General features: G+C 43.1%; 2 protein-coding genes across 3 annotated transcripts in view; both read right to left on the reverse strand.

Moving 5' to 3' along the window:
- Positions 1–3,084: 3,084 nt before the first annotated feature.
- On the reverse strand, positions 3,085–10,540 carry prkag1 (protein kinase, AMP-activated, gamma 1 non-catalytic subunit). Its single transcript, XM_049000322.1, has 13 exons — positions 10,258–10,540; positions 9,144–9,198; positions 8,543–8,643; positions 8,323–8,404; positions 8,184–8,242; positions 7,960–8,005; positions 7,826–7,880; positions 7,204–7,330; positions 6,528–6,693; positions 6,166–6,203; positions 5,003–5,149; positions 4,821–4,920; positions 3,085–4,705 (listed from the first exon to the last, which is right to left on the reverse strand). Exons 1-13 carry the CDS (start codon positions 10,372–10,374, stop codon positions 4,695–4,697), a joined length of 1,104 nt encoding a protein of 367 aa, XP_048856279.1. The 5' UTR covers positions 10,375–10,540; the 3' UTR covers positions 3,085–4,694.
- Positions 10,541–12,389: 1,849 nt separating this feature from the next.
- LOC125723584 (histone-lysine N-methyltransferase 2D-like) overlaps positions 12,390–15,039 on the reverse strand; it is a 33,224-nt gene continuing 30,574 nt past the window's right edge. For both annotated transcript variants that reach the window (XM_049000316.1, XM_049000317.1), the window contains exon 55: positions 12,390–15,031. In XM_049000316.1, coding sequence (XP_048856273.1) covers positions 14,939–15,031 — 93 coding nt within the window. In that variant the 3' untranslated portion in view covers positions 12,390–14,938. The remainder of the gene's footprint in view (positions 15,032–15,039) is intronic.

A 15,039-nucleotide genomic window follows, 5' to 3' on the forward strand; every position in this document is an offset into this window, starting at 1 on the left:
TGGGTCCACATTGAGTCCCCATTCATCATTACGCTCTTTAAGGTCCGGGTGCCGATGGCGCGTGATTCAGAGGGGAACCTGAAGTGGCAGGGCGACTCCAGTGGTGATCATCGGTAACGTGGCCCGCAGAAGCTCACCCCCCTCCGTCCCTCTGCTGGACAAGTGGCCTGGAAATTGGATGGATGTGACCCTTTCTGACAATGTTGACCACTTACTGATTTGCTGTATTGGTTCCTGAAATCCTCATCTGAGCATTAATGTGATGTATTAAATATCAGATTCACTGGTGATGTGATAAGTGTATTAGCACTAGTGATGCTGGTTATGGACGCTGACCGGTACAGTATATAAACTCATAAGTCCTGTGGAAACTTCAGACTGTAATCTGACGGTTAAAATGCACGGCGGTTTGCTGGTACAGAACGCACCCGGTCAGTCTGCGGTCTTAATCGGGGATGGGGCTGAGCTCAGGAGCGAGTGTGGGGGCACCTGCCTCGTATTCTGTGCTTTATTTTATGAAATGATGCATTTTTATTGGACGTCAGTGTCTCGGTCTATGAATGGTTTTTACCTCCTCAATATGCAAATTATAAATAGTTTTTACAACGTAAGGCATACGATTTTTCCTGTGTTAAAATACTATGGAAAGTAACTGAACTTGCAATTATTTTTTTCCTGTCTAGAAATGATCTGCTGTAATTTTGTGTGTATAATTTTTTTTGCTGTTAAGAATTAGAAACTTAAGGTACTGCTGATTTTTTTAAAATTTTTTCCATCACAGTTGATTGTGATTAGGACACTTGAACCTGCCTTGTGTATTCTAACTGTATATACTGTATTTTATGTAGTGTGTCCATCAAGGGGTGGTCATTTAGTTTTTTAAATATCAGTTTTAGGCTTGTTTAGTCACAGCTTAAAAACCAAACATATTGCATCTGTATCCCAATAACTACAGCTGTGTTCCTTTAACAGTGCAGGAATATTCAGATTTAGGTATAAAGATCATCATCACATGCCAGTGGAATAAGACTCGCCTCTCTGTAATCTTGTCCTATTATTCTGTTGTGCAAAAAAGGTCTCTATCTTGCCTAAAGAGGTGCTTTGTGTTAAATTATGTATATTTAATATAGCACGGTTCAGTAGACAGTCCTCTTTCATATAAACTACATGGCTGTGTGCTGATTGGACTGGGACTTTGAAACCTGTACGGCTTCTGTAGCTTGATTGCGGTTTATTTATTAAGCCTGTTCGGTACTTGGCACGATACCAGGGCGCAGAACGCCTTCCCTTCCGAGATGCGTCACCTCCGGCTGGGGAAGCCGCGGTGCACGGAGCTGCGTCGCTCATCAAAGTCAAGAGAGAGAGAAAAGAACCTACCTGGGTGACTCACGCTTATGAACTCTTCCTTGCTGGCTGCGGTGTTACTGTATTTATTGGATTCTGAGTCCAGTACCGAACTCAGGATCCCAGTATAAGCAGTCGTTCTATTAAGCAGGATGGACGCGTTTCAAGCATCCTGTACAGGATGATAATGTGCGTTGTTGAGCTACCCGTTTATGCTCTACAGATGGCGCTGTCGTGAAAATTAACTACGCCCAGTGCTGCCATAGAAAAGAGTTCAATGTAGAAGGTAGCTGGTCGGTAGGAGAAATCAGGGGAACTTTGGTTTTTATTTTCCATTTTAATTAGAATTTGTTTTGTATATATCTGTGTTTATTTTGAAAAATTTTGATTTCATGGAGGGTGACTGTTGTGGGCTGGGTCTGACTGCACAGTGGCTGCTGGGAGAAGGACGTTCAGAGGATCTCAGTGGGTGTAGCTGCCATCTTACTGATTTTGTCACTGACAAGCATGGTACTCAGGGGTTTTCAGTCGGTGGGGGAGGGGGTGTCTTCTTTCCCCCCCCCCTCCTCCAGAGGTTGGTCAGGACACTTTGTCCATGCTTCAGCTGTGATCTGACATCTTTCCACTCCCCATTCTGCTGTTTCCAAGTCCTTTCTCAAGCCCAGTTCCAAACTTCTGCGTGATCTTAGACCAGGGGCGATATGTGACTGGTCTGCTGTGTCAGGTGATGGCATCGTCCCACAGCAGCCCATCACCAGCCCCTGGTCCTGTCGTGCTTCTGGGCTGGGGGGGGGGGTAAATGGTGCTTCACTTTTTACATCTGTAGCGTGCCACCCTACAATTTAACTCCTTTCGGCAATGAAACACTACTGAAAGTTTATCGATGCCATCAGCCGAGGACGAGTATCTTCCCAGCCACGGTGTCTGACCTTGGTAATATTATTTATTTATTCTTTAAAATGTTAATTTTGAGGCTACCTAGGGAAGGCGTATATACTTGCCTGAAAATTTTGCTGCTTGGTATACAGGTATTTGGGAGTCTGGCTTGCATTGCAGGAAGCTGGAAACCAGAGATGCAGGGGTGTCATCTAGTCCTTTTTAAGTTCAGATGAAGCACAGAAGCCAAAAGCGTCCAGCTGGGCGTCTGTGCTCAGTCTTCCCTTCGTGAGTGGAAGTCCTCTCCTGCTTGGCTCCTTTTGTTCCCGGAGAGAAGTATTACTGAGCTTTCTTCAGTGTTCATCTTCCTTCACCCAAAGGCGGAATGGCCTGGATGCTGGGTTTACATCCCTACCAGAATGGACAGCTTAAGAAAACTTTTACAAAATGTGTGTAAAGAATCTTTTCAGGACTAGTTTGCAAACATGTACATAGGTGATAAATAAAATAAATGCATTTTTTTTTCCTACATCTTTTCCTAGTCATTTTTTTTTTAAGTGAGCTATACTTCAGTTGCTGCATGAGAAATACTTTAGAAACAGGCTGATTGTAAAGCCTGTCTGTGACACAGTGAGACGGTCAATACTGATCTTGTACGTTTGAGAAGCAGCTGAGAAGCCTGCAGAATGCCAGGGCAAGGAGAGAGACCACATACTGTACAACGCACAATTTATTGCTCATGCTTAATATTGATAGAATTAGAAAAAAACAATATGGATATAATTATGACTTGTATATAAACACATACATTTATTCATGTATTGAAATACCAAACAGAATCTAATTAACTGCAGATCAAGAGTCAAGACCGACCACGTTGCTGTGAATGCGGGACCTGCATCGGTAATGCGACGATAGTTCAGTTGTCTGACGGGAAATTGAGCGCTCTGTGGTTTGTCTGGTTGACTAAGGAGTCTTTCAAATGCTTCAGTGAGCATGGCTGAGCAAACGAAGGGGGCATTTATCCAGCCTGCTGTGACCCAGCATTTTTACCCAGGCTTCCCATCCAATGCCTTCACGGCTGGGCCACCTCCCACACACCACCCCCCAACCTACCATGACCGCGGAGAGAGGATGCAGCAAGAGGTACTAGGGAAATCTGAGCAATGTAACCTTAAACAAACATGGACATGTGTCACGGTTCTGGATTTAGATGAATATATAATAAAACTGCAAGCTCTGAAATGCAGAGAAATCTCTTCTGACAGATTCCTATTAACCATACTTGCATTCCTGTGGTCAAACAAACAGCATGCCTTATCCACTGCAAGCACTGGATCACAGTGAGATGACCTAAATATGCGTTCTGCATTGGCGTTTGTGCAGAAAGCTCCTAAGCATCGCTCAAGAAGCCTCTCGTCTCGTGTTGAAGGCTGACTTCACCATGAAGTTACTTCTGATGACGTATCTGGTTTGTCAGATCCCACCGCTGACCACGATTTTAATGATGCAGGAGGGACTGACTCAATAGCAGAACGCTGCATGAAATCCTTTGGGGATCAAGCAGACCTGCTGTCCCTACAAAACATTCTGTACTCATGCTTATTGAGCCCGATACATAAAACACATTTAGGTTAACTGGCACTTGGTTGCGAATGCAGAGGCTGACACCTAGTGGGCGGGTGAGGACTGCAGCCCCTGTGAAAGTTAATTTAAATATCCATAAATCCATGGTGTATCTACATCCAATACAGAAAATAAAAATGTCACTGGGGAAGGATAAAACTGAAGGTATACCCAAATAACGTTCCAGTAATGATGCCAAATATCTAAGTCAAATATCAAACAAGTCTATATAATCTGATCTCATAAAACACAAAATGGTTTGTATCCTTCGCAAATTAAAATAAAAAAAAACTGTTGCAGAATAAACTGTATAATAATAAAGCAAAACTTCAGACGGCAGGTTTGCAGTGCTGGTCAGCTTCTGTCACTGGCTGTCATGACCCCCATCTCACCATGCCTGACCCACATGGCATCCCTTAGTGAGCACGAAACAATGTCTGCCTTTAAACAGGTGAAATCACCGCGTTGTCAATGGAGAAACAATCATTCCTAACTCAAGTAACTGCATAAATATGTTTAAATTGTATTTTTTTTTTCCTCATATGCCTAAAAGGTAAAAGTAGTTATTGGGATGTGATCTGCTCTAGACTGCCCTGCGATTACTGTGGTCCTGCTCCTCAGTGGACCCCGTGGCCTGGTTTCAGTGAATCATCCTTTGTGATTATTGCTCTGTTCAAAAAGCTGGATGCTCGCTTGTATCAGGAGGGGGTGGAGTCGGGGCTCAAAGGGGGCGTGTAGAACACGGGTAACGGCTGCTGGTGCTTCTCACTTTTCAAACCCACTTCTGTCTCCCAGCCGTTCCACAAACGAAAGGGAAGAGCCGGAAGACCTTCATCTCAACTCCACCTTCAGGCGGTACCTACAAACAGAAGCTAAACTGCACCATTTCTGAACATCCGACTGAACTCATGGATTTATAGCATTGGGCCATGTAACTACATGCAGTTAAAAAGCAGAGGGATTGCCACACTCACCCCCCTCGCCATTAGTGAGCACCAGCGCCTGTAAGATGTCCGACAAGGAGACGATTCCTTTCACCACGTCCTGTTCATCCACCACCACCAACCTGTGGACCTGGGGGCGGGGGGGCAAGACAAGTTCACACAGCCGGGACACTTAAAGGTTTTCCACACAGGGGGCAGGCAGAAGTGTGTACCTCCGCCTCCACAAGCCTGTTGATGATGGTCTCCAGGGTCTCACTCCTGTGGCACGTGAGGACGCCCTCAAAGTACTGGGAACGGTGCTGCAGCGCCTTGGTCACCGACAGGTCCAGGTTGTTGTAGGTCTTCTCGGCCGCCAAGTTCTGGACAGACACCACAAAATCAGGGCGCGTTCACTTTGGACCGGACACTGGCTTCCTCCAAGCCTCAGTTACGGTTCCTCGGAAAACCACTGTGCGATTAAGTGCTGAACAAATTCAGTATGTATGTACATTCATGTGAAAAAGAAACTACACCCTCTTTCAGTTCTGAGGTTTTAAGTATCAGGGCATAATATTAAAAAACCTGATCCTTACCAGGTCCTAAAATACAGTAAAAACAACCTCAGAGGAATAATACCACATGACATATTACACCCCGTCATTATTTATTTAACAAAATCTAAGTCATAAATGCAAAAGCAGTGTGTGAAAAATTAAGTACACCTCTGGTGCTTCCATGGGAATTAAGAGAGCTAATCCACTTGATTAATTGATCATCAGCAAGTTTTTAATTAGTACTTATTTTTTCCCCACACATGGCTTCTCCATTTTGGCTTCATTTTTGTTAAATAAATAATGACACGGTGGATTAAGTTGTGTTGTTTTGCATCTGAGGTTAGACAAATAATTTTAGAGACTGGTAAGTACCAGATGATTTTTATGTCCTGGTTTGTAAAACCATAGAACCATATAACTGAAAGAGGGGGCATTTTCTTTATTACGCAATTATAACTTAAAGCATCTCAAAATTCAGACCAATCTCTCAGTAGAGAATGCAGAGTCTGATTTCCAGTACAAGTCAGTGTGTGAGTCCCAGTGTTAATATGCAATGGAGTAGGTGAGGGTTTCATATTGGGGGGGACACTGTTCAATAATTTTAATATAAAGGTCAATTTATTGAGTAGGATGAATGACATTCAAATTAAACATTAGGGGGTACATGCCCCCCCCCAGTTTCTACACCTGTTAATATGCATACAGTCCAATTTAACCCCATCAACCTGCAGAGGGGCTCAGCTCCCCCCCCCCCGACAGCGTAATGACCAGCATAAATAAAGAACATCAATAAAGCAGAACACAAGCAAGGTTGGACATACAAACACCGACTTAATACTTACTATGACGTCAAACTTGGAGTAAATGTCTACCACTCGTCCTGTAAAAAAAAAAAAAAAAAAATTATATTATATATATATATATATATATATATATATATATATATATATATATATATATATATATATTTATTTATATTGTACATCACGATAATACAGTGATACTAATACTGAGATCTTTTTTAAACATCGTTACTAATTACTGATTTAATACTTTTATAAATCCACATCACTGAAAATGTACAGCCAAACAGGGAATCTGTGCTCTGTCCATACTACAGCTGCAGAGACACTATCACATGACCAGTCACACGATCTCCTCATGTTTATTAATGAGGACCCTTCCTGCCACCTGCCCCCCTCACCCTTGTCATCCACCACCGGTAGCGCAGACACTCTCTGGTCCACAAAGATGCCCAGCGCTGTGTAGAGCGGCGTGTCAGCATGCACCATGGCGATCTTGTGGAAGGTGCCGATATTGAGCTCCTCCAGTGTCTGACTTAGGAAGGTGGGTTTGTGCATCTCAGAAATCTGACGGGAGGGGACAGAGGCCGTGTTCACATACCAGTTGCCAAAGCCAGGAGAGTATTATGTCGACCAAGACCACCAATGAAATGGGAGTGTGTGACCTTCCAGAAGAACGTACCCCTCAGAGGTATGCCTGGGTTGGTCCCAGTTTAGCTATGTCCAAGCAATAACAGGGAAAGACATTCGTGAAGGACAAAAGGGACTTACGTCTATGTATATCAGAGCTACACTATTCAAACATGGTGTCTAGATTAAAAAAAGCACACACACACACACATTCGCTGGGGGAGGGGCTGCTAATCTGCATTGTTCAAGTTCGGAGGCATGTCGTGTTACCTACAGCAAGAGAGGACAAGGGGGACGGAGCCACTGAAAATGAGGTGCGAGTTCCGCATGTTAATGAGGTCATCAGGAAGGGAAAGCGAATGGGGATGCAGGAGCTGCAGCTAGGCGGTGTTCAGGTGAATGAGGCTGGCGCGGCAGCACCCGCACAGCCAGGAAACAGGCACTCACGAAGAGCTTAAGAAACTTGAGGATCCTCTTGTGCGTCAGGATGTAGAGGGTGTTGCCTGTCAGAGGGTCGATGACGGGCAACCTGTGGATCTTGTTCTTCAGCAGAGAAGAGACGGCATCGTATAGGCTGGGGGACGGGCAGAGAAATGGAGAGGCAGCCAGTGACACACCCGTCTGCCTAAACCGTGGGCAACGTGGGCAACCATTCTATTATTTCTGGAGCAGGACACCCTGCGAGTGGCGCTGACCAGATGAAAACCATGTTCTGTCTCAAACTAAAACCTGTGACACAAGGTCACCGACTTCAAGGGCAGCAAGAACAGCACAGCTGAGACAATGTCTCACCCAGGCAGGTCTGCAGTGACACACTGGGGGGGCTCCTGTTTAACTCAAAACCTCATCGTAATACCCTGGTACTCCTGGTGACCACGCCAACAGCGTCTCCCCAGAGCACCAAAAAAAAAAACACACGGGTGAAGGGCATACGGCCAGATGTACTAGACCCAAATCTCCGCATTATATTTCAGATAAGACAGATTATTTATGGGAGTGTGAGGAAAAGATCTGCCTGTTCTCTGGTCTCTGACTAGTGCAGCTGGTGAGCGAGTTGGGGAGTGCTTACCTGGCATCAGGGGAGATGCTGACTAGGGGCTTGAAGGAGTCTTGTAAATAGACCTCTGGGGAATGGAGAGGCAATTTTCAGCTTTTGTTTGTGTACATATTACTGATGGAAACAACAGCAAAAAAAATGCTCACCTCTCCATGTCTCTATTTTGTGCTCCTCCAGCTCATATATTTGAACCTGCAATTTCACCAGAAACATGCAGAAGGAAGCAGAATATGAACCACCATGGACACCACAGCCCTGTTTCAACATGGCACATGTGACCTACTGGCTTTACAGAAATCCTGACCTGGTGGTTCTGAGGATTCAGGGGCAACGGAGCAATAACAGTGAGTCCAGCAGAAGGCAATCTTACCAAAGGGGATTTGTAGTAGCGATGCAAGATGTTGATGAAGTCAGTGATGGTCAGCATGCCTGTAAAAGCAACATCATTAGAGGAGCCAGTTACCCAGGTGAAATGTGGCCATTTACAAAGTTACAGTAGCAGGCCTTACCCACAAAGCACTGCTTCTTACTGTCCCATAATGGGGCTGCTCTCACCCCATTGGACACCAAAGCGAAAAATGCTTTTTTCACCTGAAGGAGAAAAAGAATAGAAAAGCTTTAGATGTTTTTCTGTCTATCTACACAAAACAATTTCCTGGATTTTGTGTTTTGAATTTACTCATTTTAATATAAAAGTTCCAAATAAACCAGAGCTATTAAGAATCTCACCTGCAGCGAGGTGTCAAACACAACCAGCTTTGAACTGGTGGGCACCAGGTCGTAGCAGCGATGGGATTTCATGAAGCGCGTGTAAACGTTCTTATCTGCATCTACACGCAAGACAAGACACATTTGCTGCCATCATCACATAAACATACAGCAGATCTTAAGAGGGGCATTTTCCTGTTTTGGTACAAAATCCCCAGAAGGACTATTATGGTCCAGCTGCCCTCACAGGAAATGTGAGAGAGATTCTGCCGACTCTGAACAGTCTCGTCTCTCTTGTAAGGAAAGGTACAGTACTCACAGTGTGTTCTTGGTGATATATTAGACTTCCATTCAGACAGGTGCTTAAAGTTCCCTGCCTTTGCACATTTTGAAACGACTATCATTCATTCATGATTTTTATTGCATTGAATGGTTTTATCTTTGCATGTGCTCTTCTCTTAACAAGGAGAATAACCCAGGGAGTACAGATGAAAACTAGCCTTCCGGCTAACTCTCGTATATTTACCGCAATGTAATCAATATGCATTGTCCCGTTAAATAAAACAACACACAAACAATAATAAGTCAAGGTCCCTCATGAACATTTCCGCTGAGTTCATACCCTCTGCGGCTGCCATCTCCTTTTTCCCCTCCAGGTCATCAGGAAGAGCAGTGACCTGAAAACAGATTAACCATGAGCTTCCAGCCGTTGTCACACACACACTTCTAGAGCTTATAATTATATTATGGGATGTCCAGTAAGCAAAGCGTTCCTCTGCTAGGTCAGATTAATAATAAAGTTATTGTTAATTATTAATAGACAATTAATAATAAATCTGGAATTTCAGTAATTTAAGAAAACAATGATATTAAAAACGCTTATTTTGGCACATTTCCCAAAATACGCCACCTCAGTCCAAACAAATCAACCTGTCAGTCAACCAGCTAAGGAAAGTGTCTAGAGGTTCACAATAAAATGTAAAAGTGTAACTACTGCATCGATTAAAGTGTTACTGAACATTAGGCTCGAGAGTGTCGTGTCTTAAAGTCTATCCCCCGATGTCATATTCAGTTTTAATTCGATGTTCTAAACCTTGAGATAATTAAACTGGTTAACGTTTTTTCAGATCACCGCGGCAAAACAGTTATAAAGCAGAACAGGAACAGAACCTCAAATTTAAAGCATCGTCCTTATTACGTATGTTCCATTCGGGAAGGGTCAAAGTCCTACATTTCAGTTCATCAATTAAGCAGTACGCGCCGATTTAGGTGAAGGTGAACCTGTAAATCAATACGGGCAGGAAGGTGGACAGGGGCGAAGGCCGAAAGACGAACCACAGATTTCCCATCAGTGGGTGACATGAGACCACGGTAAGTAGGTAACTGCGTCCGATCGGACAGCCACAGCGGTTCAGGTGGCAGGATGACGGAACACGCTACCCGCTTCAGACGCAGACAGCCTGCTGAATTTTACGTTATACTCTATCAGCATTAACTATACTGGTATTTACTGAGCTTGCGCTTACTGGACGGGCGATTGAAAACCCTTCCATACAGCACATACTATATGTCGTGTATATATGATTACTGCATTTTTGTGCTTAATACATCTGTGATGTGTTATATAAAGTATATTTATCAAAATATCGCACTGGGCTGTTGTTTGAGTCTATGGACACCAAATGAAACAGCATAAATAAGCATACGCACACTTTAGCGGCGACGCTAATACTGACCCTGTCTGTGAGAACAGCTTCCCGGACCCCGCGCGGCCGCTCGCGCACGAGCCGTGCCCACCCGCCGCTACTTACGCTCTCCATGTCCAACTCGCCGGGTCCGCTTTGTCCGCGCATTTAACCACCCACGACCTCGTAGCACCCGTACTTTCCACGTCGGCTGCTTTTGTGCGGCTGCTGCGCGGCCAGCCGGGTATTGGGTGGGTGAGCCGGGTTTTGAAATCTTGCCTTGACGCTGACAGACCTGCCTACCACGTCCCGCCTTGTTTACTTCCGGTATCGACACCATCTGCGCATGCGCAGCTATAGTCATCATGACCGCCGTCATTGCTACGGTGTTTGTTAAATGTCGCCCCTTATTTGTTGTTTTCGTTTTAATTTCCTCCCTTTGTGGTTCAACTCGTCGACTGTATGGAGCACAGATTACATGTATTTCACGTATAAGTATTGTTATTACAAAGTGGTTTTAAATGTTAGTGCAGAATTAGTGAAAGTGTGAGATTCAGAGCCATGTAACTCGAAACGCATCACAGTAAAAATGACAATATTCAGATACGAATTAACGTCAATCTCGAAGAAAGTTGGGCTAGTACCATAGTGTATTCGTAAATAGTATAGTGTAACTTTAAACATTTGCGTTTCATAATATGTGGTGAATATACTAGGTTTGGCTGTTTTACCGTATAGTTATCATTTACAACCCCTTTCCAGAAAAGTTGGGGTGGTGCGTAAAAAGTAAATAAAAACAACACAATGCAAATCTTATAAGCCATATTTAATTGAAAATACAACAAAAACAACACATCAGATGTTGAAATTGAGAAAATGCAACGCATTTAAAAAATATTAGGGGAGGGACAATAAAAAAAAAATGGAAAAGTTGTGTAATGTTACAGCAAATCACCAGTTAAATATCTAACAACTCATTAGATTAATCAGTAACAGGTTGCTAAGATGATTGGGTATAAAAAGAGCCCCCCAGAGAGGCAGAGTCTCTGTGCAGTGAAGTTGGGGAGATGTTCACCACTCTGTGAAAGACTGTGTGGGCAAATAGTGCAACAATTTAAAAAAATAATATTCCTCAATGTAATATTGCAATTTGGGGATTTCATCATTGACGGTATATGTCAAAAGATTTAGAGAATGCAGAGAAATCTCTGTATTCAAGGGATAAGGCCAAAAACCAATATCGGATAGCCGTGATGTTCAGGTCCTAAGGTGGCACTGCATTAAAAACAGACATAATTCTACAGTGTAAATCACTGCATGGGCTCAGGAACACTTCTGAAAACCATTGTCTATGCACACAGTTCTGCACTAAATCCACAAATGCAGGATGAAATGTTACCATGCAAAGAAGCCATATCTAAACATGGTCCAGAAATGCCACCAACTTCCCTGAGCCTGAGCTCATTTTAGATGGACTGAGGCAAAATGGAAAACTGTCCTGTGGTCTAACAAATGAAAATTTAAAATTCTTTTTGGAAATCATGGCCGCTGCGTCCTCCAGGCTAAAGAGGAGAGGGACCATCCAGCTTGTAATCGGTGGACGGTTCAAAAGCCAGCATCCGTGAGGGGAGGGGGGTGCATTAGTGCCCATGGGGTGGGTAGCTTGTACATCTGGGAAGGCACCATTAATACTGAACGATATATACAGATTTTTGGGCAACATTGAAAACATTTGGTTCATCATGAAACGAAAAATACGACAAAGGAGACTGAACCCTTGAGCAGTTGAAATCTGTATCAGGCAATAATGGGCCAACATTTCACTTTCGAAACTCCAGCATCTGGTCTCCGCAGTTCCCAAATGTTTAGAGTGTTGTTACAAGAAGTGATGCAACACAGTGGTTGACATACCCCTCTCCCTTTTCTGAACTTTTCTGAAACCTGTTGCTGGAATCAATTTCAAACTAAGCATACATTTTTCATAAAACAACTTTTCTCAGTTTCAAACGTTCAATATGTTGTCTTTGTTAGAATGAAGTTAAGAACTATCAGAGGTGTGAGCCGCACACTGGAGGCGACCGACGGGGGGGGGGGGATTTCCGTTTCTGTAATTGCCGATAACTGTAGTGACTGCCTATGCAGCTGGAAACAGCGTGGAAACACTTACGGAAAAACCTTCAATCTTATATTTAAAATGCATCTTTATTTCTTTACAGAAGTGGAGACAGATGTAAATTGAGAGGGAGAGGAAAAAGTGGAATAAAAAGGGCATATTGTCAAAAATATGTACAATTCAAAATTATACAAAACATGCCACATAGAATCAAAATGATCATTTATTTAGCATTTTTCCTAAAAGTAACTCTGCTGTACAGATTAAACATCTTTAAAAAGAAGGTAATGCTTTCAAAATCTTCAAGAACATAGGCAATCTTTAAGTTAAAAGCTATGTGAAGAACAGGATAGTCAAAAATAATTTATGTATATATAGATTCAACACGTTTTGTCAGTCACCTAGGAGGAAAAGAAAAGAAAAGACCAACCCCCCCCGAAAGGTTTGTTGGTCAAAAACAGTGCGTGTACACGTTACTATCAGGGCTGTAATTAAATACATGACTGACTGAGAACATGATTCCTCGCAAAATCATAGCTGAAGTCAAATCACACAATATAAAAACGGGCTGAATATATAGTAATTCCACACAAACTAATCCAACACTGTACTTCCATAGGCTAGAAAAAGTTACCAGTATTAATAAGCATAGTTATGACGACACTAGGGTAGTAAAAGACCTTCAAAGTTTCTTCTCTTCTGAGGAGTGCACATAACAGGGAAGTCTCTGAACAACCCAGGGACTCGTTTTGGTACATATTCACAACCAGTAGCATATACAACAGTACAAGTAGGAAGGGAAAAACAAACCTACACAACCGCATCACACATCATTGCACCATTACCTGCAATCTTTTTTTTTTTCCTTTATTGAAATAAAAACAGGCAGACGGCCTCTCCAATTGGAGATTCTCTCATAAGATCTGTTCCACGTGATCCAGCCCTGCTTCTAGCCAAAGTCATTGGCAAAACAGTCTTTCTGTGTTTAGCTAAAATTTACTGCTGGAGTATACAAGCTCGTAGCAAAAATGCTAATAGAAAAAAACTTAAATGCAAAAGGAAAAAAAAAATCATATACATATAGTCTCTTGACTGTTCTATTTATATGTGTGTATATTCATATATATATTTAATACTTGTATTAAAACAATATCCAGTGGATGATTTCTCTCACTTTAATTGTTTAAAAAGGGGTGAAACTTTTGTTCCCCTTGTTTATATACAGTTTGTACACTTGCAGCTTACATCAGGGGGCGAGATGTGTGCATTTGGAGAGTCCCACTCTCACACACGAAAAAGCCGAAAACTAAATGCCCTTTAAGAATTTTTCCCCAAAGGCCCTTAAAATGAAAAGCCATCACCTTTCCATGATTGGCTGAGGATTTGGCTGTGGGGTGCAAAGGTCAGTACACCAGCTGTAAGTTAAGGAGGCCTCACTACAGTAATCAGTAACATACAGCGGGTCTCCTGGGAGAAGCTCACATCACAATAGGCTCACTGTCAGCTTTTCTTATGGTCTATTGGCAATAGGAACGTTGTGAAGTTCCCTTTGTCTTGAGCATCAGACAAACACCTCCATAACCTTTTGGGATTTTGTTGTGCATCATGTATATGTATATACAGAAAATCCAATGTCTTGTGTTTTACTTCAAATGGAGACTCGGATACAACAGTGGGAGTTCACCATTCAGGACTGGTGTCTGACTGATGCAGTTTCTCAAATGCACAGGTCTCCCCAGACTGGGCATGGTCACCATCAGGGTTATTTTGACCACTTCCATGTTATTTCATATATTTATAAAAATTATACAGCTAACCAGCTTAAATGTCCCAGCTTTTTTTTAAAGAGTATTAACCATTAATGTCTCCACCTCTGCCTCTAACCCCCCCCCCCCCCCAAAGCAGTCCTTTGCAGCTTTCAAAGCCTACAGGTCCTAATTGACTCAAATGAGGTAGACTGGGTCAGAATTACCACCCTGAATGCATCCAAACCGTCTGCTTTCAGGGAGCAGGTGGCTGCGTCTGTGTCACACTGCCTCTGGTCTGTTACACTTCGAATTGATTTTTAGATTGTCCAGCCAATATCCACAATCTTTCATCATCACTGGTGCACAGGAAGAGACCATGATTTGGGGGAATAAGGAAGAAAATATACACTAAAACAGGGGAAACACATGCTACTCTCTCTTCAGTGGTCATCACTGTACATAACTGGGCAGCAGCACATCCCTTTTGGAGTCGATGAAAAGCATTTGAGGGATAAAAAAGTCAGCAAAAGGCATGAAAGTAAAATCCGACATCACTGTGGCATTAACTGGAACGCATCACGAAGATCCTTTAAGACTCGTATTTCATAGTTTGTTATTAGTTCTCCAGGCAGCAGGGTTGGGTGGGGGCTGCAGCGGCTGGTTAGTGATGTCAGATCCAGTTCTATTCCTTCATCATTTTGGCTCCCAGAGCGTGAACGGCGATGACAGGAAACCATGAGGCAACTGCCAGAATGTATAAAAAGCGCAGGCGCCTTCACTGGAAGCAGCTCTGGGTGGGATGTCGAATTTCAGCAAGCTTAGTCATAGAGGCGTTACTCCATTCATTCTGTCACCCCATTCTTCTCTCTGGTCAGTTCATCCACTTACGGCAGTTCCAAGCTCCACAATGGCAGGGGATCTTGTGCTGATCATCTTCAAAGTCGAACTGATAGTCATAAGTCAGCTGGTAAC

This window comes from Brienomyrus brachyistius, unplaced genomic scaffold (assembly GCF_023856365.1).
Source record: "Brienomyrus brachyistius isolate T26 unplaced genomic scaffold, BBRACH_0.4 scaffold50, whole genome shotgun sequence".
Taxonomy (NCBI): Eukaryota; Metazoa; Chordata; class Actinopteri; order Osteoglossiformes; family Mormyridae; genus Brienomyrus; species Brienomyrus brachyistius.

Bases quoted from the DNA above. Each gene is read 5' to 3' on its own strand.
- prkag1 (XM_049000322.1), bottom strand. From the start codon at position 10,374: ATGCGCGGACAAAGCGGACCCGGCGAGTTGGACATGGAGAGCGTAAGT. The intron at 8,006-8,183 runs GTAAGATTGCCT...GTGAAATTGCAG, and splicing joins GCTACTACAAATCCCCTTTG to GTTCAAATATATGAGCTGGA. The intron at 4,921-5,002 runs GTACACACTTCT...CCCCGCCCCCAG, and splicing joins ACAGGCTTGTGGAGGCGGAG to GTCCACAGGTTGGTGGTGGT.